The 26,797-nt window shown below is 39.3% G+C and overlaps 1 protein-coding gene across 6 annotated transcripts; it reads left to right on the top strand.

Annotated features, from left to right (window-relative positions):
* Positions 1–832: 832 nt before the first annotated feature.
* On the top strand, positions 833–26,797 carry MDM1 (Mdm1 nuclear protein). 6 transcript variants are annotated; one of them, XM_030480276.1, is made up of 15 exons: positions 833–1,001; positions 1,739–1,844; positions 4,143–4,504; positions 4,916–5,050; positions 6,915–7,052; positions 8,797–8,930; positions 11,064–11,163; positions 16,456–16,494; positions 16,860–17,035; positions 18,438–18,716; positions 20,466–20,611; positions 20,735–20,865; positions 21,881–22,139; positions 23,226–23,294; positions 23,592–25,480. In XM_030480276.1, the coding sequence occupies exons 1-15, from the start codon at positions 912–914 to the stop codon at positions 23,696–23,698; spliced, it is 2,271 nt and encodes a 756-aa protein (XP_030336136.1). In that variant the 5' UTR covers positions 833–911; the 3' UTR covers positions 23,699–25,480. The 6 variants fall into 6 exon arrangements, with proteins under 6 accessions (XP_030336136.1, XP_030336137.1, XP_030336135.1 ...); XM_030480277.1 differs by lacking the exon at positions 23,592–25,480 and adding an exon at positions 25,489–26,797 and having other exon boundaries at positions 836–1,001; positions 6,915–7,040; XM_030480275.1 differs by lacking the exon at positions 23,592–25,480 and adding an exon at positions 25,489–26,797 and having other exon boundaries at positions 836–1,001.

Raw genomic sequence — 26,797 nt, 5'->3', positions numbered from 1 at the left:
TTTTCTACAGGGTCTGACTGGACCTAAACTCCACATAAAACAGTGGGATTGGCACCAAATCATTCCTCCCATGTCTGGTAGGGTGCTTTGTAGACACAGAGGTGTCAAAGCTCTTAAGAAGCTTATGCTGCACTAGGGGCATCAGGCCCTACTAAGAAGGAAGACAAGGAGGCTCAGCAGCCATGGGCAGAGGAAGTGTAAACATACTAATTTTTTTATTATATGTGTATATATATATATATGCAAATATATGGACATATAAAACCCAGTCTAGTGGAAGGTGACCCTGCCCATGACAGGGAGGTTGAAACTAGATGAAAATTGAGGTCCCTTCCTACCCAAACCATTCTGTAATTCTGTGATTGTTTTACTGCTCTTTTCATCATCCTCTCAGTTCTTTCCCATCTGATATAGCCAAAGAGAGTGAGGATGGAGATTACCAGTGGGAAGACACTCAAAAAGCGAGCCCCTGGGGAAGATCTGGAGAAGGTGGATTAGGATCCGACCGCACAGTGAGGTCGGGTGAGGTGGCTGAGGAGGACTGGCAGCTGGCACACATCGCACAGGCTCCAGACAGGTAACAGAACTTATTTCTCCTTTCTCTAAACGCTGTTTTTGTAGCAACATAAGGCTGCGAGCGCGGACACGCGTTTCTTTTTTAACCAGCCGTTCAGTACCCTGTTAGCATTGCGCTGCATTAGCACCAAGTGCCCCGCGCTGCTAACACGCCGGTGGTCGCATACGCCTCCCCGTCGTCCTTCCCCAGACACACGGTAACGGCGATACAACACCGTTATCCTGCCGCAGGCAGGGGAAAAGACTTTCAACATGGATAACGCGGCGGCTGCACCCGGCCGACACAGCCCCGAGAGCAGCGCCCCCCGGGAACGAGGCGACCGCCCCCGGCCAACATGGCCCCCGAAAGCAAAGCCGAGAGGACAAACTGCGGCGGCGCGGCACTTCCCGCCCCATGCCGGGCGGCCGCGCAGGCGCCCCGTGAGGTGAGGGGAGGAGAGGGAAGGTGTGGCAGGCCGGGGCGGGCCGGCCGGGGCCGGCGGGTTTGGCAGGGAGCGGCGGTGTTGACGGCTGCGGCCCGGCAGCCAGTGCTCCGCCATGCCCGTGCGCTTCAGGGTGAGGCGGGGCGAGGCTGCCGGGCTGCGGCCGGGGCGGCGGGGTGTGTGTGGGGGGGTGTGTGTGTGTGGGGGGTGTGTGTGGGTGTGTGTGTGTGTGTTCGTGTATCCGTGTCTGTATGTCTGTGGGCGCGCCCCGGCGGCCAGGGCCCCGGGCGAGGTGGGCAGCGACCCCGACGGGCCTCTGCGGCCGGCAGGAGGAGGGAGAGGGTGCAGCCGTTTCTGGGGTGCCACCGGCGAGACGGGAAAGGGGGGACCTTTGCGCTAAGGAGCTAATAAAGACAGAAACAGTTCAGTCGTGTGGGTGACAGCGGGTTCTGGCTGTGTTTGTTCCTGAAGCTTTATTCGTTTAAAGATGTAAGCAAGTTTTTTGCATACTTTTTGTGCGTGAAATTATTCCTCGCTTTTTCCGCAGAGCAGTCAAGTAGTTTCTGCTCTTCGGAGGGAAGGGAAGGGGAGTTGTTTGCAGATGCATAGCAACCTGCTGGCATAGCTGAATCCTGCTGCGGCCTTCTTGGTGTTTTTCCCCTTGGAGATTTGTTGCCAACAGACGCCGGGAAGCAGGATGTGCACCGGTCACTTCACAGACACCTCTCTGTTTGCTGCAGGGGCTGAGTGAATATAAGAGAAACTTCAGATGGAAAACCCCAGAGTTTTGTAGCCCGTCCGAACAGCAGAAATCCTTGTGGGCAGGACTTCGATCAGATCAGTTTGGTAAGCAAGTGGCTTGGAAAGCTGCCCTATTGATTGCAAATCCGAGCTGACTCTGATAAGGATGAGCTGGGCTGTAGTAAGCCTAGAAAGGTTTGCTGTGATTGAGTGCATGGCCACAGTGAGCTGGTAATGTTTGCAGTTCATGCACTTAATACAGTTAACATATATTCCTGGTCATCATTTAGAGTATGTTTCTGGATGCCATATTCTTTTTGGCTACACTAAAACTTTCCTTTAATGTTAGTGCTGTTTATTTAAAACCTGAAAAATACATGATTTCTGACATGCAGCATAAGCCAAGTCCCAAACATGAAGCACAGATGCAGTGTTAACCCATACAGGGTGTGTAGAAGGAGACATTGGGTTACCTGTGGAGCATGGAAACAGTAAGTAAAATTCTCTATTTAAAAGGAGACTAACTTGGGGTAAAATTCTATATAAAGTAAAATTGTTATGAAAACTAACAGGGACAGCTAACTGAAAAAAAAAAAGATGAGCATTGAATGGAAAAGCTTGCGGTGCTGCATTATAGGAGTTAGGGGTTGTAGATGTTATTGTGGCAAGAAAATGTGGGGTTGGGAAGTAGAAGACAAAGGAAACGGCATCTGGATTCAAAGGCCTGTAGGGAGTTGAGGAGTAGGAGTAGGCTGGAGGGTGATGACAACTGCAGTGCTTTGAAAAGAAGCAGTAAAAAATAGGAATTATCGCAGTGTCACATTTGCAATCTAGTGCAACTGCACTACACAGTCTGTGTAATTGACAGTCCAGTATACTCATTCCTACAACATACGCATTCCAAATTACAGCCTGGTAATTAAGAACCAACCACTGGGAGTAGGGTTTGGTTTTAGTTGAGATGCTAGACATTTTAATAAATAATTTAATCTTCCTAAGCGTTATGCTTTATATGCATTACTGCTTTTTTCCATTACTGCAAAATACATATATTTTTTTAATTTTGCTTTTCCCTAGCACGTGGGTCTGTCTGTGGGTACCTGTATAAATTCCACAACTGCTGAACATTTAAACATGCTAAGTTCTTTTTCAAATTGTAATCGATGCCTCTTTTCCAGTCAAACTAAACTGCAGATTTTGCAAGACTTGCAATGAATTCGTGAGTTGGCAATACAGCAGTTTCCCCTGCTCATGTTGTAGCAGTGTTTTTGTGCTTGGTGTAGTTTTCCTACATCTTTGTGTTCATTTTCACTCCCACCTTTTTTCTGGCCCTTTGACCATGTACATCTTCAAATGTCACTCTTGGCACCTCATAGGAGTTGCAAATTGTCATTGATAGTTCACTTACAGTTCTTCCAGTTGAAACACTTAGTTGGCAATTTTAAGAATGACTTGGACCATCACCCCAAGAAATTAACAGCTGCTGGTACTCTGATACTTTTCCAGAGTTTTTCCACTGGAATTATTTCCTACTACCTGTATGTGTAGTTGGACATCCAGACGTTCTGCATACCTTTCACCATTGTTTGTTCTCTCTTTTTCTATGTAGATTTTCATGAGATAGGAGTTTCTTACTCTCCTAGAAAGTGTTTCTTTAGTCAGTTAGGGGCCTTCGCTTATTTTTTTGTCACAGCTGAGCGCTTTGCAGTTGGATTATGATTTCCTGCTTTAAATGCGTTCAGTCATTCAATTGTCGTCTTAAAATGGTGCGGTAATTTTATTTTCGTCTGAGTTTGCCAAGGCCAGCAATTCTTTAAAATAACTTGATAGCTGGTTTAGTCACAGTCTTTTTACAATTTTGGAATTGGTTTTGTGTTCTTACTGTAAAAAGTCACCAGCTATCTGAGATGGTTTTAAATCAGAGTTGTGTTAGATGGATGAGTATCTGTCACTGTCCTGTCACGACCAGCGAGAACCTGTTCAGGTGTATTGTGCATGTGTAATGAGAAATGTTTGTGGCATACTCTAGCATTGCAGATTGGTTATTCTGTATCTGTGTTAACCACATTCTTTTACTGGCTGTGTTAATTTTATTGTTGTTCAACTCCTAGGATCAATTTGCAGAAGGTTGTCCTGTGGCCATATTTGCTTTGTAGGGTTTTATCCAACATGGTCCTGGAGCACCATGTTCCTGCCTTTCTTCAGTGGAAAGGAAAGATGTTCACAAATAGGAAAAAAGAATTTCACAGCTGTTGCCATAATTCATAGGCTGTCATCACTCAAAGATATTAAAATAGTTTTTTTCTAATAAGTTGTATGATAGACTTATTGTATCACTCTATTACAAGAATAAACTAAGTCTTCAATAGAATGTTTTTGTTAAACCTAGTATGTCTTTTTCAGGAATCACAAGAGAACCAAACTTCATTTCCAAGAGAAGGGTGCCTTACCATAATCCACAGATTTCAAAGTACTTTGAATGGACAGCAGATTGTGATTTGAATGACCCACTTGAAACTGAAGCTCTTAGGACTGCAGAGGTGCATGCAGATCACAGCAGCAATGATGTGAATAGGGAAAATATAGAAACACCAGAAGGACCCAGACTCCCCCCAGAAGTTCAGTCACATTTGGTAGATTCTAGAGGTGAAACAGCTCTTGCCGTTGCAGAAAACAACATGAAGAAATCGCCCTCTGCAGCTCCACCAAATCAAAATGAAGCATTTTCATCTCCAAAAAAGGAATTAGAAAAAATGGGTAATGGGGTAAGGGAAGATGTAAATTATTTTTGATTGGCCAGTTTAGAAATTATTAATCTGATACTTGAAGTAATTTAATGCACGTACATCAGCCTCTATTGTCTAACTCTCTCCTTAGTTCTGTATTTTGATACTCCATGTTGTAGCTTTGTTGTTGGGAGAACTGTACTTTTGAGACTAGATTTTGGTTCCGCTTAGGTCAATAGGAATTTGCCCTTCATGTGCCATCACTATTGGTTTCATTTAAACAAGATTTTAGCCAATAATACATTGTTGGGGTTGTTTGCTATAACGAGAAAATGTACTTTGCATTCATTTAATTCATACAGCCAAACTGTGGTGCATTGAAAGATGCCTGACTTGCCAGACATTGTAGGAAAGGGAACCATCAGTGGGGTTTTTTTTCTTTGTTGTCAGCTACACAGAGTCCTTCAGAGGAAAGCAGGCATGAATATTCCACGTTTATATACTTTCCCCAGAAATTCTGAATATCAAAGCCAATTTGTTTGGAAGAGTCCTCATGAAAAGTCACCGATACTTGCAGCTGAACAGGTAACTTTAAAGAATCCAAAAAGTAAATGAATACTTTCTTCTATATATCAGCAAAGTTGCTTACCTTCCAAGATTTCCTTTCTTCCGCTTCTGGCAGGGGAATGACAAACGTGAATGTTGTTGGATGATTTTTTTTTTTTCTTCTTAATATACAAAAGTACGGTATAATTAGATTTGTTTTCCTGTTATTCTTTATTGTAGTCATGTCTAGTTACTCATTCTCCTTATGCCTGGTTGTATTCCATCCTTTATAACAGGACCATTTTCTTCTTTTTGCATTAATTTACCTTAGGAGCTCTAAGATCCTACTCAGTGTTACCTTTCACTTTTACCATTTTTATGTTGTGTAGTACACAGCTAATAACAGAGGAATGTTCAGGTGTTCTGTGTTGCAACATGTCTTGCCACTGAAATAATTCAGGTTTCACTATTTATTCTCATGGTCTTTTATGGGTTATCACAGTTTCTTATTCACAGTGTCCGTCTCTGTGCCTATATACTTCGAAGATCTAAAGTGCATCTCTCTAGTGGTTTTTTTTTGTTTCATGAGGAGCACTTAGGTTTAAAAGAGGAGTCTTCTGATTTTATGATACTCTTGTGGCATTTTCATATATCTCATGAGTTTTTGGACTTGGTGGGATTGGGAATGCTGCTATTTCTAACGAGACCACGAAGAGTAACTCTGGTTGTGAGACTGCTTTGTGTTTTCAATTCACTGTTACTGGGATAAGGACACAGGAGAGTCAGCCTGTCTTTTGGTCATTTTACAGTATAAAATAGGCACTTCTGCTTTTATTTTGTATTGCATTTCTTCACTTCTTCACAATGCAATCCCTACATTGTTGGGATTACTACAAATGTTGTGCTCTCTTACTCTCTTATACAGTTTGATAATTTCATTATTCATGCTGGTGAACATTGTGCTGTTTCAGAAGAAAGAAAGACTGAAATCTAAAAGAGCAAATTTTTTTCACAGCTTATTCAGAATAAGCTGTAAGAATAAATCTGTAGGCACTGTAAATCATAGGATAAATAAAACTCAGAGAAAATCCAAACATGTATAAATGTTTGGAGGTTTTAAATTTAAGATTAGAATTTCTTGATAAAAATTATACCTATTAACAAACTGATATTTGTTAGATTTCTGTTGATATGATGGAGAATACATCTGAATACTGAATAATGGCAATACCTTTCCCTTGAAGAGATTCTGTAAAAATATCAAAGTTACCCAAGTTAGGTTATAAGTCAGACCTAAAGTCTTATAGGAAAGCTGGGGAAAGTGTATGCTTGTGACATGTGGTGTGGTCTTTTAATTCAGCACCCCATGATAAGATGATACCTGACCATGTATTAGGGGAATTCTCTACCTTGGTTTATAATACAGTTTTGATTGGAAAATAGTGGGTAGCTCAAATTACCCAAGCCCTAAACATCCAATCCTAAAACACAGAACAGTTGTTTGTTACTTATGGACTGCACATGTGCTGAGGACTCATAGGAAAGTTTTATGGCATATGTTTGAAAAAATATGATCCTACATATTTTTTGGATCCATCCAAACTGTGAAGGTGAACTGTCTTTCCAAATGAACAAAACGTCTGTTGGTGAACTTCAGTGAGAACAGCGCTTAACCACAGGTTTAACTGTGTCTGACTCAGTCACTTTTTAATGTGCTTTTATCAGATATAGTTTCTTTTCAGTTTGTCCTAGAAGTTAATTAGTCCGCACATGCTATATTTGTACACAGCTGTCTCTCTGCTCATACGTGAACGTATTTGCGTGAATTGGTTAACTGATTTTGAAAATTTAGCCTTAAGGTAAACAAATCACACCTTTGTTTGTTTTCTTCCCCCCCCCCCAGGTTATTTGCAACACAGGTAAAACTCCTGCAATTACTTCTGAAACTGCATGTGAGAGAAATTTCAAAGGGTCTCCTCCTGTTAAGGGTCCACAAGAGAGAGGTGGTTCAGAAGAGAAAGAATTCCCGGTTTGTGAACAAGTAAATATTTCCCTAAAAGAAAGGCATTAGTATACTTCTGTAATTGTGATTGTTCTTTTCTAGAATGCAGTGGTGAGCTTATTTTGAAATGTTTTTAGTTACATTTAAGAGCTGGACTCAGTAGTGGTTTTGCTATAAAAGACTAAAAATATTAACACTCTGCAGCTCTGTGTGGTCTTAGGGGTTTCTGTAGTGGGTTCTGTAGTTTCTGTAGTGCATTTGTTGAGTTTACAGTGACATTTTCAGTATGTTTTTCCTGTCACCCTAATTTATGAGTTTTCAAGTGGGTTTTCTCCCCCCCCCCCCTTTTTTTTTAAATTGAAACTTTCATTTTAGTCATGAGAACCATTTCTGAAATGTAAATCTCTGATTTATACTCTCATTGGTACCAGTGTAGTCTCTTGGTATGCAGGAGGGCTGGATGGGCTGGATGGGGGAGTCTGGAATTTTTTGGATCTCATAAATCAGACACAGTGTGAATAAAAACCAAATATTTTGATGTGTGGAAGATACCACAGTTGGAACTGATTTTCAGCCAATAGTTGTAATTTGAAGCAGCATGGAGGAAGGGTTACAATTCATTTCCCTTTGCCTTGATAAGTTGAAAGGTAGAAAGGTACTATTTAGCATAGGGCTGTAACAGGACATTGTGTAGCCTATGTAGGCTCTGTTACTCAGTTCAAAACATTAAAATGTCTTTTATGAAAGTAATTTGGTTGTGTGAGGCCTTGCATTTCCTTGTCTTGCTGTTGGCTTGGACAAACTTGAGTGCGATTTTAGGAATGATGGGTCTGGCTGTTTTACCAGATTCAAAGGTAAAGATGATTGTTGACTTGGGGGCTTCATCATTTAAAACTCAGACCTGCCCAGTGCTTTAAATCTCATCTCGGAATGAGGAATTTTATGTCCCCTTTAACCTCTTTTAGCAGAAGACATGAGGCTTTCAGGAAGCATTTCTTTGCTTTTAATACTGGAAGTTCAGGTTCTGTTTTCTCAAGAGAGCTAATAAAGGGAAGGAAGAGAAGACACGAGAAGGGAATTTTGGTGGAAATGTCTAAAACACTTTTTGTTTGTACCGATACCTCTATTCTGATCTTGGAAAAGTTTTTGATAATTTTGGTGGGGTTTGCTCTGTATTTGTTGTGTTGTTTGGTTGTTTTTTTTTCCCTTGAATCTGAACAATATCTGTGAGGATCTCTTGCAGAATAAGAAATCATGCATGAGATTTCCAAGATGATAAAATAAGCGAGAAGAAAAAATAACTTTGATGTGAAAATAGAATAGGTCAATCTGACCTTTTATAAATGACAGCAAATTAAAAATTTGGTTTATAATTTCCTTTATATTGCTTGATTATTAAGCTAAGAGGTTTGGTGTGGTTTTTTCTGTTTTGTTTTGGTTTTTATTTATTACAAATTCCAGAAATATACATGTTAAGTCTTACACAACTCAGGTTAGAATGCACAGCTATTGTGTTATTTTATTTTTGTGTTTCGTGTTAAATTCATTTAGTAAAATGTACAGAATCTAACTAACTGAACGCTGCACTCAGAATCTTAGCTTTGGCATTTTGCTAGTTTATGTTTGTATTAACAAAGTAATGTAATATTCTTGTTTGTATTAAATATGCAAAGCAGCTAACTAAAATAAAATCAACTTTTTGTGAAAGCTCGATGTCAAAAGGAGTACAAGGGGTTTCAGATTGGTAGCTAATATGGTATTTTTAAAATTATCTTTGCCTTAGAGTAAGAGGGAAGAACCGTTTCAAAAGCCAGCAGAAGATGCAGCAAAACAAGGGAAATCAGAACAGAAACATCCTAAACAAAAAAATAAGCAACATACCAATGCAAAGCCCCTCTCTTTACATGCAAGTCATGGGTATGTATAAAATAGGAAAACTTAGCCTAGTGACTAGGTGTACAGCAGCCTTATCCCTAGTACTTCGAATGATGGACAAAACTATGCCATGCTGCAGTCGCAGGAGCGAATGCCCCCTTGCAGTGCTGGGATTGAGTTTCATGTGGGTACATCCAAACGTTGTTAATTTCCATCCCCTTCTCTGTGAAGTGGAAATGGAAGCTTTGTAATCATACTCATTCAGTTGAACCTTCTGATGCAATAATATGATTATTAATACATTTAACATGAATGACATTAAATTGTTGCAGTGCAGCTAAACTTTCAGCGAGTGCTTTGGAAGTTGTATTCACCTTTTAAACTCCTCTCCTGTGCTTGCTTCATGCCTTAAAACTGTGATGATTGTACTTGATGTCTGCTTTTTCTAGTCTGTATCACCTTCTGTCCTGGAGTAAAAAAAGCAAACACATGAGGTAAAGCGAAGTAAAGAAATCGGTCCCATTTAGGGTAATCTGACAAGCATGGAAATGAAATTATATGTTACTTAGCGCTATCAAAGTATCTTTTTCTTTTGCCACATACCTACATTGCAGGAACTGAGCTCATTTCCATTCTCCACACATCTGAGATACACCAAGAGAAATAAAAGCCCAGAATGGATCCAGGTTTTAAAACGCATAAATTAATCCATCTCTGCTGCCTTTGTAGTTAATGTATGTCTCAGTGGTTGCTTTCATTCACTTTCTGGTAGTTTTTAGGCATTAGATTGAAGATGGAAGAGGAGACTTACCTAAGTCTGAATGCTGTTGGATATTGGGAGATAATTACAAAATGATCACTCAAAATTCTGTGAAATAAATTTTCTTTATGAAAAAGTGGAGATGGTACAGTTAAAACCTGCGACTGGTTTTCATAGCTTTTTGGTGTAGAAGATAATAGTTAATTTTGCAGTGAGTAGTGTGTAAAATTCTTGATCATTTGCTATGGCTTCTTTTCATTTAAGGACAAATTTCTGCCTCTTATGCCTTCAATGTGGTAGCACAAAAGTTTCCAAAACAGTTACTGGGCAGATAGCTGTCAAAATGTACAAGTTCTGAATATGTAGACAGGACTGTCACTTCTTATGCAAGCTGCATTGCATGCCCTGCTTTTCCAGCAGAGTGACTGGGATCAAGACACAGCAGTGATGTGTTTTTGAGCTAATCCATTAGTTTTGCAACCAAAACTGAAGGAATTCTGTCAGTTTCAAAGAAAGGGATGTATTGAAAGAAATTTTAAACATAAAGGGTTTTGGGTTTTTTTTCATTGCTATATTTCTTTGTACAAGGTGCATTTTACTCTCTGGCTTCAGGCTTTCATGGTCTGTTTCCAAAGAAGGACTGAAAAAGAGGGCTTTTTCTCTCAGTGCTGAATATATTAAAATAAAGTTAGTAATGTTCTGAAGCAAGATTAAAAACAAAAATCTCTTCAAATTTAAGCTGATAAATTCTCAGTTCAGTGCTTAAAAACTTGAAGTATTGCTTATTGCCTGCTATAGGTTAGATGATGTTAATTTTTCTTTGTATGTGTGTGGCAGAAAGGAAAATGGATCCATCTTTTCAAGTACTGAAGCCTTCTGAAAATCAAAGCCAGTAGGACACAGATGAATTATACTGACCATTGTTCTGGTAGTCAGATGTTTCTAGCCCCCACTGTTCACTGCACCCATATGCAGAATGCCTTTAGAGTGGAGTTCATAGAAGGAAATGTCTCAGACACATTAGTGCCAAACCAGGCATTTTTACTTAAATGCACTATCATCAGTGACTTAAACCAAGATGCTGCACTTTGCATTGAAGTAATTGACGCTTATGTGTGTGTTGTGTTGTGCTGATTTGGCTGTCAGGGCAAAAGCTTCTGGCAGAAGGGTTGTGAGGTAAAAAACAGGAGGAGTAACTACTTGAAGAGCCACCAACAGTGAAAGAGATTTTTCACACTTTCCTAGTTGTGTTGGTATGGATGAGTTGTGGTTTTTCACATCTTAGCACTGGCATTTAAGTGCAACTATACTTATGATTGTTGATATAACTTTAAAAGTGCCCTTAAAGAGTATTCTGGATGTCAAGCTTTACTCTTTCTGTCTTTTTCTTCCTCTTCTTATTCTTGATTTCTTAGGAAGATGAACACTGAATATAGGTCAAAATTTCTGTCTCCAGCCCAGTATTTCTACAAAGATGGAGCTTGGTCTCGTATTAAGAGTAAAGTTCCCAACCAGGTGAGTATTCTTAAAAAATCTGAAGCCTGAGTATGATTTGTATTTTGATTTTTAGATGCAAAAGACTTTGAATTGTAGTGTTTATAAGATACAGTTTTGAGATTATAATACTTCCAAAGGTGAGTATACAAAGGCAATTAGGTTGTGCAAATCAGTATAATATATAGCAAGAAAAAGAAGAGATGCTCTGACTTAAAGAATATACAAATGTGACATCCAAAGTGAAGGAGGAGTTCTGTTTCCCTTACAGTCAGAATGATTCAGAACAGAGTGTCTTGGAGCAGATAACCTTGGCATTGATGTTGAGCCAGGTTTTAGCAAGCAGAATTTTTCAAGTTGTAGAATTGGATGGTAAGAGATTCCAAGGGAATAAAAGGAAAATGCCAACTTATGTATCAACCTAGGTCAGCTTGGTAGTCAGGCTCAGTTTGTTAGCTTGCTGTGCTGAATCTATTTAAAGCAGTCAGCTGAATTCAGTCCTACACAACATCAGATTGAGAATTTCTCTTGCAAATTTCAACCAATGTAAGTATTTTCTTGTAGGTTGTTCCATACCTGTGATCAGTTATGTAAGAACTCCCTTGACAGAACTCTGAAAATGCTGATCGGCTTCAGTACCATAGGATTTCTTAGCAGTGTTATTGCGCATGATTTCCTAAAAAATCAGTACTGTTAGCAGCATGCTAAGAAACTGCTAGAGCTAGTTCTGCAGCTGTCAGTTTTCACTGAATTGACTTAGGCTTCACCCAGCTGATAGAGGGAGCCTTTGTAAGATACCGTGTGCTACTAAACGTGTGGCAACTACCTGAAAACATGAGTTTCCTTGTCAACTGGGACAAGCTGTTGTGTGAGGTAGAACTGGACCAGTTGGCTCTAGGGTGTTGGGCTTTGAGATTGAAAATAGCATTCTCTGACAATTGCGGGAGTAATGTGGTAGCATTCAGTTCTGTGTTTCTCAATGGACTTACTGTAGCAAGTAATTTTCTTTTTAGGCAAAAAGAAATATATGTTTAATATATACAAAATACTCAGTGTGCAAGGGTTTTAAGACTATAGAGTAGTATGCGATGATTCATGATCAGATTTTGTGTATGCATGCGTGAAGTAATCCATTCTGTGAAAACAGCCTCAAGACGATACTAGAGGACTAAAAACAAGTGATTTTTTTTCTACATATATTGCTGTATGGATTGGATTTACTGTAACTAAGGCAGTAGAATATTCTGAACTATTGCATGCAGCCCAACAAAGTGGTATGCGGGATATTTCTGTAGAAGATCATGTCATTTTTCTGGTATGTAAGACTTTAGTTTGGAGACTGGATGCTGTATCAGTAACATTCAAAACAGGAGCAGTGCTCAGCTTCAAGAGCAACTGGCTGTTAAGCAAGTAAAGGGAAAGGGACACATTGCCTTGGAGCAGATTGAGGCACAGCCAGCTGGGAGGGGTCACTGCAGTATAGTCAAAGGAAAGAATGAGGAAACTGCAAGTGAACAATGGATGTTCTGCTTTACCAAGCAGGATCCTTTATGGGTCGTGTTTCAGAGATTTGCAGCATTTCAGAGATTTTCAGCAGTTCCAAAGACTTACGGAGCATTTAATTAGAGTGTATGGGAAACCAATAAATTACCACTCTTCAGATAAGTGTTTAGGACGTGTCTGACTTTCCTTGGAGATTTTCTTGCTGACAAGGGAATTGCAGGAAACTAGAAACAAGTCACTTGGCAGTAGGCATGAAGAATTAAAAAAGAATTATTAAGACTTTTAGGGCCTTCTCAATGAAGAAGTTATGCTGGGTAGCTGGAAGAGCCAAATTCATTTGAAGACTATAATAATATTTTATTGATGATAGAGGTGCTTAAATTACAAACACAATTTTGATTGAATACACATTTTTATGTATGCATGCCTACTTTAGATCCTAATATGAGCTCATATAAAAGAGGCATTTTATAATTGGACTTACCAGAATTTCTCCTGTCTGTTAAACTTAAAATCCCATGCCTGTGAGCATATGTCATGGTTTAACCCTAGTAAGCAGTGAGCCCCACACAGCCACTCGCTTACTCCCCCGTGTGGAGATGGGGGAGAGAATCGGAAGGATAAAAGTGAGGAAACTCCTGGGTTGAGATAAGACAGCTTAATAGGTAAAATAAAACCTTTTTGTGCAAGCAAAGCAAATCAAGGAATTCATTCACCACTTCCCATGGGCAGGCAGGTGTTCGGCCGTCTCCAGGAGAGCCGGGCTCCATCATGCCTAACGCTTGCTTGGGAAGATGAACACTGTCACTCCAAACATCCCCCGCTTCTTCCCCCAGCTTTGTATGCTGAGCATGACACCATATGGTGTGGAATGTCCCTTGGGTCAGTCGGGGTCAGCTGTCCCAGCTGTGTCCCCTCCCAGCTTCTTGGGCACCTGCAGCCTGCTCGCTGGTGGGGTCGGGTGAGAAGCAGAAAAGGCCTTGGCTCTGTGTGAGCACTGCTCAGCAATAGGGAAAACATCCCTGTGTTATCAGCACTGTTTTCAGCACAAGTCTGAAACATAGCACCATAGGAGCTACTGTAAAGAAATTTTACTCTATCTCAGCCAAAACCAGGACAGCTTAGCAAACTAGTTTTGCTAGTAGACAAATAATAATATTTAGCTTGTGTAAATGTGTTACTGTGTGGGATTTTTTTTCTACATGGAGTTTTTTGAATTTGCTATTGTCTTGTTAATATTTCATATGTTTCATTGATGGTTATAATTCTTAATAAGAAACTTTTTGTGGGAGTAGTGAAAGCAAGGAGCAAGGTTAAAGCTTGGAATTTTCTGGTCTTCAGGAGAGGTTGGAAGAAAACCAGGGTTACTTCTTAAAACCTCTAATACAAGAATAAAAATCCTGATAGACCCAATTCTTGGGCAGGCTTTTTTTTTTTTGTTTGTAGCATCCATCAATATTTTTGTTCTAAGAATACAAAATGGCATCCAGTATGGCTAAAAGAGTAGGACTGAATAAAATACTTCATTCACAGTAGAGACATAAGAAAGAAACAGCAGATTAATAAAAGTCTGCATAACTTGAAAAAAAGTGTCAAGTGCATCAGTTCTATTATAAAGCAACAAAAGTCCTTTGGCCATTTGTGGTGTAGGCTGCCCAACAATCCTTTTGGTTTCTACATGATTCCATACCTGTTCCCATACTAGTGCACTGACATGAAATGTTTCTCAAAGCTGTATTTAACCTCTACATCTGGTGGGTTCTTGACACTCACCCCTGCCAAAGGTGCCTACAGAACAACTCTGGCTTAATGTAAGTGATTATTAGATGATAAGCTCTGACTGATCCAGTCTGGTTGCTCTCTTAGTTGGGACTGCACATGGGTAACTTTGGGTCCAAAGCAAACTTTCTGAAGTTCTGATCCCAAACAGGCAAATCATAGAATCATAGAATGGTTTTGGTTGGAAGGGACTTTAAAGATTATCTAGTTCCAACCCCCTGCCCTGGGCAGGGACACCTTCCACTAGACCAGGTTGCTCAAAGCCCTGTCCAGCCTGGCCTTGAACACTGCCAGGGATGGGGCAGCCACAGCTTCTCTGCGCAACCTGTGCCAGTGTCTCGCCACCCTCACAGTGAAGAATTTCTTTCTAATATCTCACCTAAATCTTCCCTTTGTCACCTTAAAGTCATTTTCCCTTGTCCTGTCGCTACATGACCTCGTAAAAAGTCCCTCTCTAGATTTCTCTGTAAGTACTGAAAGGCTGCTAGAAGGTACCTGGAGCCTTGTCTTTTCCAGGCTGAACAACCCAAGCTCTCTCAGCCTGTCGTCACAGGAGAGGTGCATCAGCCCTCTGATCCTCTTCATGGCCCTCCTCTGGACTTGCTCCAGCAGGTCTATAATAATATTGATTATTACCATACCATAATAGAATCCTGGTATGGCCTTAGCCATAGTGATTACTCCTAGACTGCTACTCTACAATACATTATTAAGGGTTGCTTTCCAGTAGTTGAATGAAGAAATCTCTTTGAATTATGCTTTTGAAAAATTAATGTGGGCAATTCATAATCACAGTAGGGCCCTCTGGGGCCTGTGTCCTTCTGAGATAATGCTACCCCTGAGTCACTGAAGGAGATGGTTGTCCTTTGTACTTCTTCACAATTCACTGGAGACATAGTATTCTTCCCCTCCCTGCAGTGTCCTGTTGGTCTGGATTTATATTCCTTCGGTTGTGGCTATCATAATTAATTTTTCATTCTTCTACTTCAAGTGAACAATCCAGTAAATCACTTGCACCTCAAACTTGCCTCTTAAAATGACAGGCGTATATTTTTAATGGGCTATTCTTTGGAAGCTTAGCCGGTTGAATTATGGGATGTTAGCTGGTGTGGGCTAAGTGGATTTCTGTCTGCTGCATCCAGTTTCTTTTAGTGGGTTTAGCGGAATTTGGCCCACTGGCTGTTCCTTGCAGGAAGAACAATGTGAAGTTTATCATGAAAGAAGAATAAATAAGAAAAGCTATAAAAACGTGCTAGAGGAAGTGTCAGTATTACTTTCCTGCTCTTTGACAAAATACTTATTTCCTGTGAACCAATTTTTAGTGAGCCAGAATTCACACAATAACACAAAGTTATTTTTAATAGTTTAAACATAAAAGTTTTGCTGTTGCTTTTTCTTCCTGCACTTTAATTGTGTTTGGGTGAGGGATAGAAGACAGTGTGAGTGTTTAAGTAGTTTTAACCATAAAAACGATTGTGTATAATTAGCAGTGTAATGTCTGAAGAGAGGGCTTTGCTTTTAATTTTTTAAGACTAAACCTGACATCTGAACAGTTTTGTGTCTCATTCTTACAGTTACTGATAGGCTAGAAAGAGAAATTTTGATATTATGTCTTAGATACAATCGCACCAAGAATTCTCATGTAATCATCAGCTCCTTGCTGAGATAAGATTAATGTAGCTAGAGGCAGTTGCAATGTTCACGGCAGAGAAACTCAGTGTTACACATGCACATAGATCTGTTGACTTGAAATAATCATAAATTATTGGTGAATGTATTTTTGTGTGTTAATGCTTAGAAATCTAGATTAATTTCCTCCTGGTTGGCAAAAACTGGTGAAACACCAGTGCTGATGTACTTGTTTTACAGCTTTTTACTGAATCTCAGGGAGGCAGCATAGAGCTATGTTGACAGGTTTTTAGTATTTAATTTCTTACTTAGATTGAAGTAAAGTTACAAGAGTGGTACCAACAATACAGTGTTGAGAGAAAAATAAGAAATTTCAAAATTATTCTGTATTCTTCTCCTTAGGCTTCTCAAAACACCCTAAATTCCATGTGGTATATGGAGGTTGGTTGCATCTATGTTCCTCTTTCGGTGTTTGGAGCACTGTGTCTGAGTGCTGATGGGAAAGCTAGAATCCAGCACAAAACTTATGTATAGTGGCTGCATAACTTTTGTGCTCTTTGAATGAATAATTGACAATTTTGCTTTGGCTACATGGCTCAGACATGCTTACTAAATACGCCCTTTTGTTGTGCTTGCTTTCTTTTTGTTGCATTTACTGCGGCATGTGATGTTTGTGATGTGGGTGGCCCTGTATTATGAGTAATTTGCTTTTCTCCTGTAGCTGCTATTAGCTAATGCAAATACTTTATAATAGCCTGTTGGTGAACTTTAAACAAACATGCAACTTATGAAACCTTGATGTGTAGGTGAAAGAACTTCGAGAAAGAGCAAAGGCTTACAGGCAACGAGTAGAGGGAACTCACTTCTCCCGAGACCATCTCAATCAGATCCTGTCTGATAACAACAGTCTTTGGGATGTGTCCTCAAATTCCAGCTCAGAAGAAGGCATCAGCAACAACATCAGAGCTCTAGATCTTGCTGGGTAAGGTTGTTATTCCTGCCTGTTATAGTGCAGCTTTGAAATGGAGCAAAATGCCGAATATTGGCTTAGCATAGCTGCAGGTCTTGGATGTTTGACTGTAGTCAAGATGTGATAGGGCAGGGTGCTCAATAATCTCATCTAGGCTCCCTTTCTCCAGAGGTTGGACCAGATGGTGTTAAGAGGACCCTTCCAACCTGGCTGTTCTACGATTCTAGAACAGATGCAGGCATTTACCTTCTCATAGATACATCAGTTGATACGTGCTCAAATTGAAAATGAGATACAGTCCAGTCTTCTGAAAGAAGAGAAGGTTGCTCCTTTATAATTCTCCACAAATGCATATTTAGTGTGTCAACCTTAGTCTGTCTCATCAAGTCTGGAGGAATTTCGCACTGACTCTTACTGAGGTAATACTATGCTTGCTGCTGGAATGGTATGAAATATGTTTTGCCTATTGAGATGTTAACAGTGTTCTTGTCAGGATTAATTAATCTTATGGTTGAGTCTTAGACACTGTTTAGTTCCAAGATAAAGACTTAGGAACTGGAATGGTGTACATCCATTTTCTTCTTCCTTTGAAGGCCATCAGAATTGGCAGATACTGCTAGGAAAATTCAGAATTGATATTTTCGTAAAATGTGCAGACTCTATTGCTGAAGGAAGGAGGAAGAGAAAAAGCCATTTTTGTCTTATTTGAGATCTGCTATTTAAAACGGTGCCTTGGATTCCTGTGTCTGTAGTCCACTTACACTGTTGTACGTGCAGTACTTGCCTTCTGTATGTGTGAGACATCTACCCATTTGCATGACTGTAGCCCTAATAAGGGTTGGGGGATGACATGTAAAAGCATATTTATTACACTATGTGTGATACTAAGTATGGTATAATTTTTTTGGTTTATGGGTTTGGTTTTTTGCCTGTAAAATGCAGATCCTCTTACTGATGTCATTTCTGTGCACTGGGCTAGTTTGCACTGATTTCTGTGAGCAATTGAGAATTTAACACTTTCAAAAGTTGTGCCTAGAGAGGAGTTTTCTAAACTGTTTGCCTTTCAAAATTGTGCTATCAGACAGTCCCTTTATACTGAACTTTTTTTTTTTTTGAGCACTTCTGATAATCTAACTTGATGTTTAAATTGGAAATAGAGCCCTAATTTTACATTATATTTTTTGAAATGGTAATCCAGAACGAATTTTCATAGAATCTAGTTTGAAGATGGATTGTGCTTAAACATCAGTTAAAACTTCAGTGGAAATTTAACCATTCATCATGTCAACTCTACTACTTTTTAATATCTGAGATGTACTTTTGGAAGAAGGGCTGAACTGGATAAATGTGTTCTACATAGATGTGTATATCATGCAAATCAGTGGTATGAAACACTGTGTTCTTTGTTACCTAGAGTTTCTGAAAAAGAGACTGCACCAAGCCCACAAATGCTGCAGCACCCTGACTCCAGGGAACAGCCACACCAGGACAGCACTGAGAAGAAGGATATGTCAGATGCTTTAACTGTTCCAGTCAAAAGGCGTTTAGCTTGGGGTGAACAAGAAGGTACTGAAGAAAGGGAGAATCAGCAATCAACGGAAGAGGGAGAAAAACAAGATGAACAAGCTGCAGTTGTGGCTCAGCAGTTAGAAGAAAACAATAAGGATGCCAATGAAGACAAAAAAATTGAGGGGTAACAATGAACATTTTTGTGATGTATATATAGAATCTTTTCCTCTAACATTTCAGAAATTTGTAAGTTAACTAATTCTTGGTTTTAAATCAGATTTAGTTATGAGAGCATAAGTCGATGTGACACTACTTTTGTTTTTGACAATGCTAAAGAATGAGAAAGTTCAAGGCATTGAGCTGGTTGATGAAAATGAATCGATCATTAAGAATAGTGGATTTCTAACATGCAGGACAGAAGTTTGTAGAAGTGAACAATTCTAATGTTTTGAGTTTTTTTTTCCAAAACTTATAAAAACGATGGGCCTCTCAGAGCAGACTGTTCATTACACAGCAGCCAAGTGTACTGAAAGTTAAAGCTCACAATTTTCTTTGGATAGACCGTGTAGGATTGATAGGACTGAAAGGATAGAAAACATGCTAATCTTGTACTTAAGCATCTGTTTTTCTTAAGGAAAAAAAAATCATGGTCAAAGATAAATGACTTGGTAGAAAAAAAATAAGTAGCATCCAGTAATAACCAGTGATTATGTTAGTGAACGCAGGTGGGAAAAAGGTGGAGGGCTATTTAGAAATAATGAGAAATCAATTCAGTATGTACATAGTACAGTGCCTAGTACTGTATTTGGCAGTTGAAAGATCCAGATTATATCCAGTTACAGGAGTCTGTGGCTTTTTACTGTGCAAGTTTTGCATACTTTTTTTTCTTTTTTGCTAGAACAGTATTTTAGTTTCATAGATACTTAAATCTGAATAGCTTTGGCCCTTGTTACCACACCACCTAAGCATCTTGTATTTCTCATTGGGTTTTATCTTTGGTGTTGCAGCATGAATCAAAGGTAAGAAATTATAATTGTCTCCTTTAGGGATAATATCCTGTATGCAAAACCCAGACAAAGAACGGTTCAGATGCTTGAGTGAAATAGAAATTAAATGCAGGCTTTCAAAGCCATATCCTGAAAACCTTCTGAAGTTTCTGTCTAATTCTAGAGATTATCTAATTCATGGATGTGTCTCTGTTTGACACTGAAGGTTTACTGTCATCCTGTAACCTGGTGGTGTGTGTGCTGAGATATGCTCTGGACTTGGCCACGCAGAGCAGCTTAACACCTGCATGTTATCTAAGTCTGCTTGAGAGCTAGAAATGAGGCATTCTTTGCCTAGATGTCCTCAGAGTGTGTCTAGCGTGCAGCAATAGGTTCAGGTTCCTTGCACAGTGCGGGTATGCCACCACCTCCTTTTGAAATGTGGCTGGAGGAAGAAGACAGAAGTGGTACTGCTGATTTATTTAATAACCTGGAGGCTAGAGTGGTTGCATAAATGTGGGATACTTGGTTTCAGTTCCACCACATTGACTGAAAAGAGTCAAACCCACATTCCCCTCTCTGAGGTGGCAACCAGGTTCAAAGCTTTCCTGGGTGTGTGCTCTTTCCAGCCCTCCCGTTGCGTCTCTGGTGTAGCAATACATTCAAGGTTTGTTGGGACAGAGCAAGCCTGTATTTGCAGCTTGAGACTATTTATGTGTGTTATCCAGTGACATAAAAAAAGAATGACAGAAACTAAGACTCAAGGGCTGGAATCCAGGGCTTCCCATTGCAAGCAGATGTTCTAGCTACAGGCTGTTGGTGTTTTATGGCCCCAACTGTCTTGCCCTAGGCTTCATTGTAGGAATGTATTAGAAAAAAAAAGCTTGAGTGTAAGAGTCTTGAGTCCTTAGCTAATCCTTTAATCATTTCTCTTTTTTTTTTTCCAGTGAGAATGCCTTAGTATTGAATGCTTCTGCAGCTGTGTCAGATTCTTCTGTATCCTCAAGGACAGGAGGCAGGCTTCCGACCCCGAAGCTGAGAGCGCTTGGTGGAGCTCAGAGGACTCATCATGATCTCACTACCCCAGCTGTTGGTAAAAGACTTTTAAATGCAAAGTAGTATTTCAAGAATTAAAAAAACAAAAAAGACATGTATGAATTAATTTATTAGGTTATTTAAGCTAATAAAGCATTTTTCATTTTCTCTACTGCAATAGGAGGTGCGGTTCTAGTGTCTCCTCCAAAATTCAAGTCTTCATCTTCACAGCAGAGAACACGAGGTTTAGGAACAGACCCTTCTTCAGCTAAGCAAGGTGCAAAAGAAGCTTCAAAAAGAAGGTCCTTCCGGGTGAGCCAGGAAAGAGACTTACAATTATGCATTTTTGGAATGTGCTTTTTAATTAATGATGAATAATTTATTTAATAAATTTTTTTCTTGAGTTGTCACCTACTATTCTAAAATTTGCAGCATCTGTGACTAAAAAAGGCTAATGTCTGAATAAAGAATTTATTGGGAGGCATCAAGCAAAGGAGTTGAGGCTATTGGAGTGAGATTGGATGAGCTCCATTTTGGCTTTTTCTGCTAAATGCACAGGATCTGTTAAAAAAACCCCAAGCAAAACAAAAAATCCCACAAAACAAAACAAAAACACACACACAAAAAAAAACCCAACCCAAAATGAAACAAAACCCAAACAAACCCCACCCCGCCACATTAAAGTTACTGACATAGGGCGCAGTCCAGATTCCTTGACTTGAAAGAAATTCAAGGAGAGGTTAGGTGCCTATATACAAGGATACAGGGTGTGCTATAACAGTTTCATTCTTGCTTTTCTTTGCCTCTGCGTGTCTTTTACTTTGTAGCTTGCATAGTTAATAAAAGATAGAAACATTTAGGAGTTGTTTAACTGTCTGCCTCTCAAAATTATGTTGGGTTTTGGTTTTTTTTTTTTTGTCAAGTTGTGCTTAGTCTGTGTTCTACAAAGTCAACCAGCATTTCACTGCATACATCGCTGTAGTAAGTTCTGCAATAGAAGCAGACACAGTTGCATGAGGAGTTAGTTATGTTGATTTAAAATCTAAGAGTACAGGTTTTCTGCTGTGAAGCAAATCAGCTTTTGGTTTGACCTGACTAGATTACTTTCAAACCATGTTATTAGGAATAGATTTTCTTTGAGCTGTCTCACAGGCTTGAAATACTTACTCTTCCAGAACCCTCATGAGAAGTATAATGTAACAGTGTAAAGCCAACATTTTCTGTATGTGAGGATCTGTACTGGAAGGCTGTATATGAGATGTTTGCTTTTTGTGTGGGGTTTTGGTTTTGTTTTTTTTCTTATTATTTTCTTTCTATTGTGTTTTAGCCTGATGTAGAAGTGGAAGCTGTGCCACTCCTTACCTCTCCACCTGCTGGGCTGGGAACTTTGGATCCTCTGCCGCTTAGACAGGATCAGTGGCCTGCTAACAGAGTTTCTGATCAGCAAGCTCCTTTTGCTTCAGCCCATCAAGAGTGTTCCTCTACACCTTGTGTGCAGAAGTCAGCCAAAAGCTGCTCTATGCCCTGCTGGAGTCCCTCTCGTCGTATTCGAGGGACTCTCAAGGATCCAGAATTCCAACATAATGGTGGGTTTGGGATATTAAGTGGCTGTATTAGAGTGCTGCAGGATGGGAATGGCTTCATGCAGTGTTCAGGCCAAGAGACTGCTGAGCTTGCTGCCTTACACTCTACAAAGAATCTGTTGTTTGTAAACAAAAGCTTTTCTACTACATATTTAGTCTTGCTGAGGAAATGTGTACAACTTTCCATCTTAGTTTCAGATTCCACTAATATCATTGTATTCTAGTGGTCTGTTTTCTAATTTTGCCTTATTATTTTCAATAAGTACTTACTCATTATGAGAGTAACTTGGTTTAGCATGAACAGTTGTAGTTTTTAATCTTCAGGCTACAGCTAAATGCAGTGATGCTTTTCCAGCTGCAATTATCAACAGCAGTGTGTAACTGGGTACCTTTATGGTATAGTAGTATTTTGCAGGAGTTGTGGATATCTGAGAGATAAGCTCCTTAAATATTTCTGCAGGATATGGAAACAAAAAAGCCATCTATAGATGATTTATTTGGTATTGAGAAAAGCCATTTCTTGGCTGAGGAGGAATCTGGCGCAATTCAAAGATTTTAAACAATGTTTAGGGCCACTGGGGACATGACAAATAAAAGAATCCTTCACCCCTTAGTCGAAATAAAGTTTATGTGCTTGACTGCATTCCAGAAAGACTTTCTAGAGCTGCTGAAGGTCCCACACTTCTTGAACCTTACATTATAAGGATGAGCTAAACTGAAGTAGTATTTCCACTCTTGAATGGAATGAGTAGTTGTCAGGTTAAATGGGATGGTGAAATCCAGATACTTTCCTCAGAAGGAGGTTAGAATTGGTACTGTGTTCTAGCTCTGCACCTCGAGTTCACTAAATGCAATTCACTAAGTAACTTATAGCATCTACCAAAGGTAGGTATCTTGAGAAGGATACAGTGGAGTAAGTTTATTTTACCTCAGCTTAAAGGAGTCCGGTGGAGTTTTTTGTATGGTTTCTATTTATAGGACTCATGTTTTGGAAATAATGTAACATTTTTAATAATTCTAAAATGAAATATTATCCTTTGTGTATTTTGAAAAGATTAAAAATTGTTCCTTTGATATTTTCTGTCTTAGGGAATGTTGGCAATCCAAAAATGAGATCATTCCAGTTACCCCTTCAGGAAAGAAACTATAATGATGAAGGTATTTCTTGTCCCAAAGTATTATTGTATATCATGTTTATTAATTTTAACTTTTGCACTAATGCAAAAGGTTTCTGAATGCAGTAATTCATATTGGTTTATGTGTTTGCATGAATAACTACTGCATTGTATTATATTTCATCAAAATAATTTGAAAATGTTCATCCTAATAATCTGAAGCATGAATATGAAGGTATAAATGCAACTGAAAATTAAATAGATGATTGTGGCTTAATATGGTTACTGTAGCTTGCTCAGTTCTCTACCTAAAATCGTTTCTTCCCCACACACTTTTAAGCCTTTGTGTTAATAGCAACAGAGACAAACTGCAAAATAATCACAGCCCAATTTGTAGCTGCAGTAACTTTGGATGGAACTGAAAAGGTACCACAAATTTTAAGGTAAAGATTTTGCTTGTAAGACTTCAGCACCAGATAGGCAGCATAAAATGATTCCTCTGACTTGAATTTTCACAGCTGTTCCTCTGCTCAGTCTATTAGGGGTACTTATGGCATCTGTTATTCTGATTGCTGTTTTGGCCTTTTTTTCTCTTTACTGTAATGTTAATCTGGGGGAGCAGCCAGTGCACAGCCCACCAGTGCATCTTGGCCTTTTTGTGGGCAGACACAAATAAACTGTTTCAGTAGTGTGAGTCAACTAAAGGCACTGTAGCCTCTTTAGCTTGAGCTACTGCTATGTGGTGTTTCTTAGCATGGTGTATGAGGTTGAGATTGGTGTGGTGCTGTGCAGTCACAATCACCTGTGTTTGGTTTAGATTAGAGTATGAGCAGAGCAAGTTCCTATCTGATTGCAGTTTATTTATAAATACACCCCAGGGCAACCAAAAGCTTTTTTCTGTAGCCCTTATGCTTGTTTGCTCCTTGGTTTTAACCAAGGTTCAGGCTGATTCTCTATTTTACTCATTGCAGTTGGCTGGAAAATGTGTGGGTTGTGCAGATGGCTCAGCCAAGCATCTGTGTATCTACATAAACCATACAAAATCCTATAGTACTCTGCAGCTTCCCACAAGCTTGCTGCACACAGACTAAATGCTGTAACTGCTGTGTCTTTATTTTTTATCTTTGAGCTGAGCTCAAATGATGATGTATGAGCTTTCAGAAACAGGTGAAGTGCGCCAGCTCACAGATATTTCATATGTCCATATTTGTTCATGTACATACAAACCTGGGAGTTACTCCAATGACATGTCTGTCTGCAGAAGTGCAGTTAGCAGTTTTCTCATACATGGGAATCTAGTTGTTATGCAGTGTGTGAGCCTGTTATGGGCTGCTTGGATCACTGTATTTCAAGAATTTATAAATGCTGCTGCAAGTTAATTGAAACACTGACAAAGTACAGGTCCTGTTTGGACCAAATTGTGGAAATTTGTTTTGTTGGTAGGGAGGGCTGGAAAGTAGTGATACAGTTCTTTTTAACCTATTGCTGGAGAATGGGTGTAATTAAGGTCATTGGTCATAGAGAGCATTTCTGCAGTAGCATAATGTAGTGCTTTACCAGAGAAGCAGCATCGAGGCTGCTTAATTTTAAGAGTTCTGCTGGATGAAAGTAGACCCTGTACTCAAAAGGAAGACCTTCCAAAAGTACAGTTTTAAAGCATGCTGCTTCTTGTCTTTGTGTTAAACTTCCTGTTTTCTTCATAAAACACATTTAACAGCTTGTGGTGCGCTAGCTGGGTTTGGCACAGAAGAGCTCTTTGGGCAACATAGATTATGGTATTTTAAGTCATGTGTTGTTCTAAGGTTGCATGCTTTGCTTGGAGCAGTGTGTTGCTTTCATGAAAGTGTTATTATCAGAGTCTAGTCTATACAAACTTCAGTGGCAGAGGAACAATTTCTGAGATCTTCTGATGCAGGAAAGTAATGCAAAGATGACTTGGAGAATCTGGCAATTCCCAGGTGACCATAGGGATCTCATTCTGGAGTTTGTCAAGAGCTGGGCATGTAGCTCTGTTAAACTTACCTAGCATCCTAATAGTTTTCTAGTGAGATTCTTCTCCAGCATGTCAGTTACTAAGTGATAAAATTGAAGTGTGTTGTGGTACTATTTTAGCACCCATTGTGAAAGAGGGCATAAAAATATTTGCACTTTTGAAGTCTGCCATGAATGTCAGCTATGTTTTAATAGGTATATTTAGTCTTCCTATTTACTTTTTCCCCTTGTTGCTTTCTTCACAGATGACAGGTTGTCTCAGATCTCTGCTCGCTCGGCAGCATCTAGCTCGCTTGCATCTCAGATACTGGAACGAGCTCAGAAGAGGAAGGATTTCTGGGGCAAGACATAATCTCTCCCACCTGTTGTATAGAAACTGTTCTGTAAAATGATTTATTTTTTTATAGTTTGTAGTGTACACTTTTTAAAAGTTGTGATTGTAGATATCATGCAGCATTCTTTCACTTAGCACTAATATGGCCCAATTTTTAGGACTTGCCATCCCAATTTAAAACTTCAATACTTAAACCAGTGTTGAAAATGTAGGTCCTTTATATCTGAGAGTTGCATCTTCAGTATGTCACAACAGCCATGTGGTTTGGGTTTTTTTTTCTTTATTTTTTTTTTTTTTTTACAATGGCACCTCTTGAAACCAAGATAATTATTTTTTTATGCAATCTGTGTGTAGCTTGCCAAGTTCTTCTGCTGCAGTCACGCAGTATGGCCTGGGGGCAGTATTTAGGGGCAACACCATCATTCACTAAACACCTCAATTACTTGATTTTAATCAGCTATCTTAAAGGCAATTGTAGTATATTTATTGATGTTACTGTACGAATTGTCAGTACAACACAGCGCTGTAACAAAAAGTTACTTTTGCTGCTTACTGCTTTTAACCTGTTACTAAAAAAATTCTTTTTTCTTAATGAAGCTAACATGGAACATACAGGAGTTTGAGAAAATGACACAAAGCATTAGGGTTTTTTCACTGTCCACAGTTTTTTTGGCCAGGATGACTATTAGAGTTCAGTTTATCAGAGGTACTTATGTGAACATTTGACTTTTTTGTGGAAAAGATCCTTGTTTAGTTCTGATTTAAACTTCTCTAGAAAAAGCGACCTCAGCCACCTGAAGCAGTGGCCTTCCCCAGCCCCACTTCAAACTCAGGTATTTAGGAGTAGTTGATCTCTTAAAGTAAGTTCAGAAGAATGTTTTTTCCTGACTTTGATGTTTTAATTACCTCTCCTCCTAGTTGCCTATTTCTGGGAGACTGACATACTGTTGTGATTGTCAGAGTGAAAAGTGTGATTTATGCTGACAGCTTGTTTTATCTTTCCAAGAGATGCGAACAAGTTAACTTGAAGTAGAGGAAATAGGTGGCTAGCAGGCAGTTTGGTTCTTCTTGTGTGGCTTCAAGTGTTAATATTACTTCATTTGGAAATTTTATACAAGAACAACTTGAATTTTGTACACATTTACTTACATTTTGATTTTGTACACAATTATGTATGCATATTACTGAAAATAAAAATGGTTGGTTGATCTGTTTCTATT

This window comes from Strigops habroptila, chromosome 3 (assembly GCF_004027225.2).
Source record: "Strigops habroptila isolate Jane chromosome 3, bStrHab1.2.pri, whole genome shotgun sequence".
NCBI lineage: Eukaryota > Metazoa > Chordata > Aves > Psittaciformes > Psittacidae > Strigops > Strigops habroptila.
Note: the sequence above shows the minus strand (reverse complement) of the source record. Positions and strands in the feature narration are given on the sequence as shown.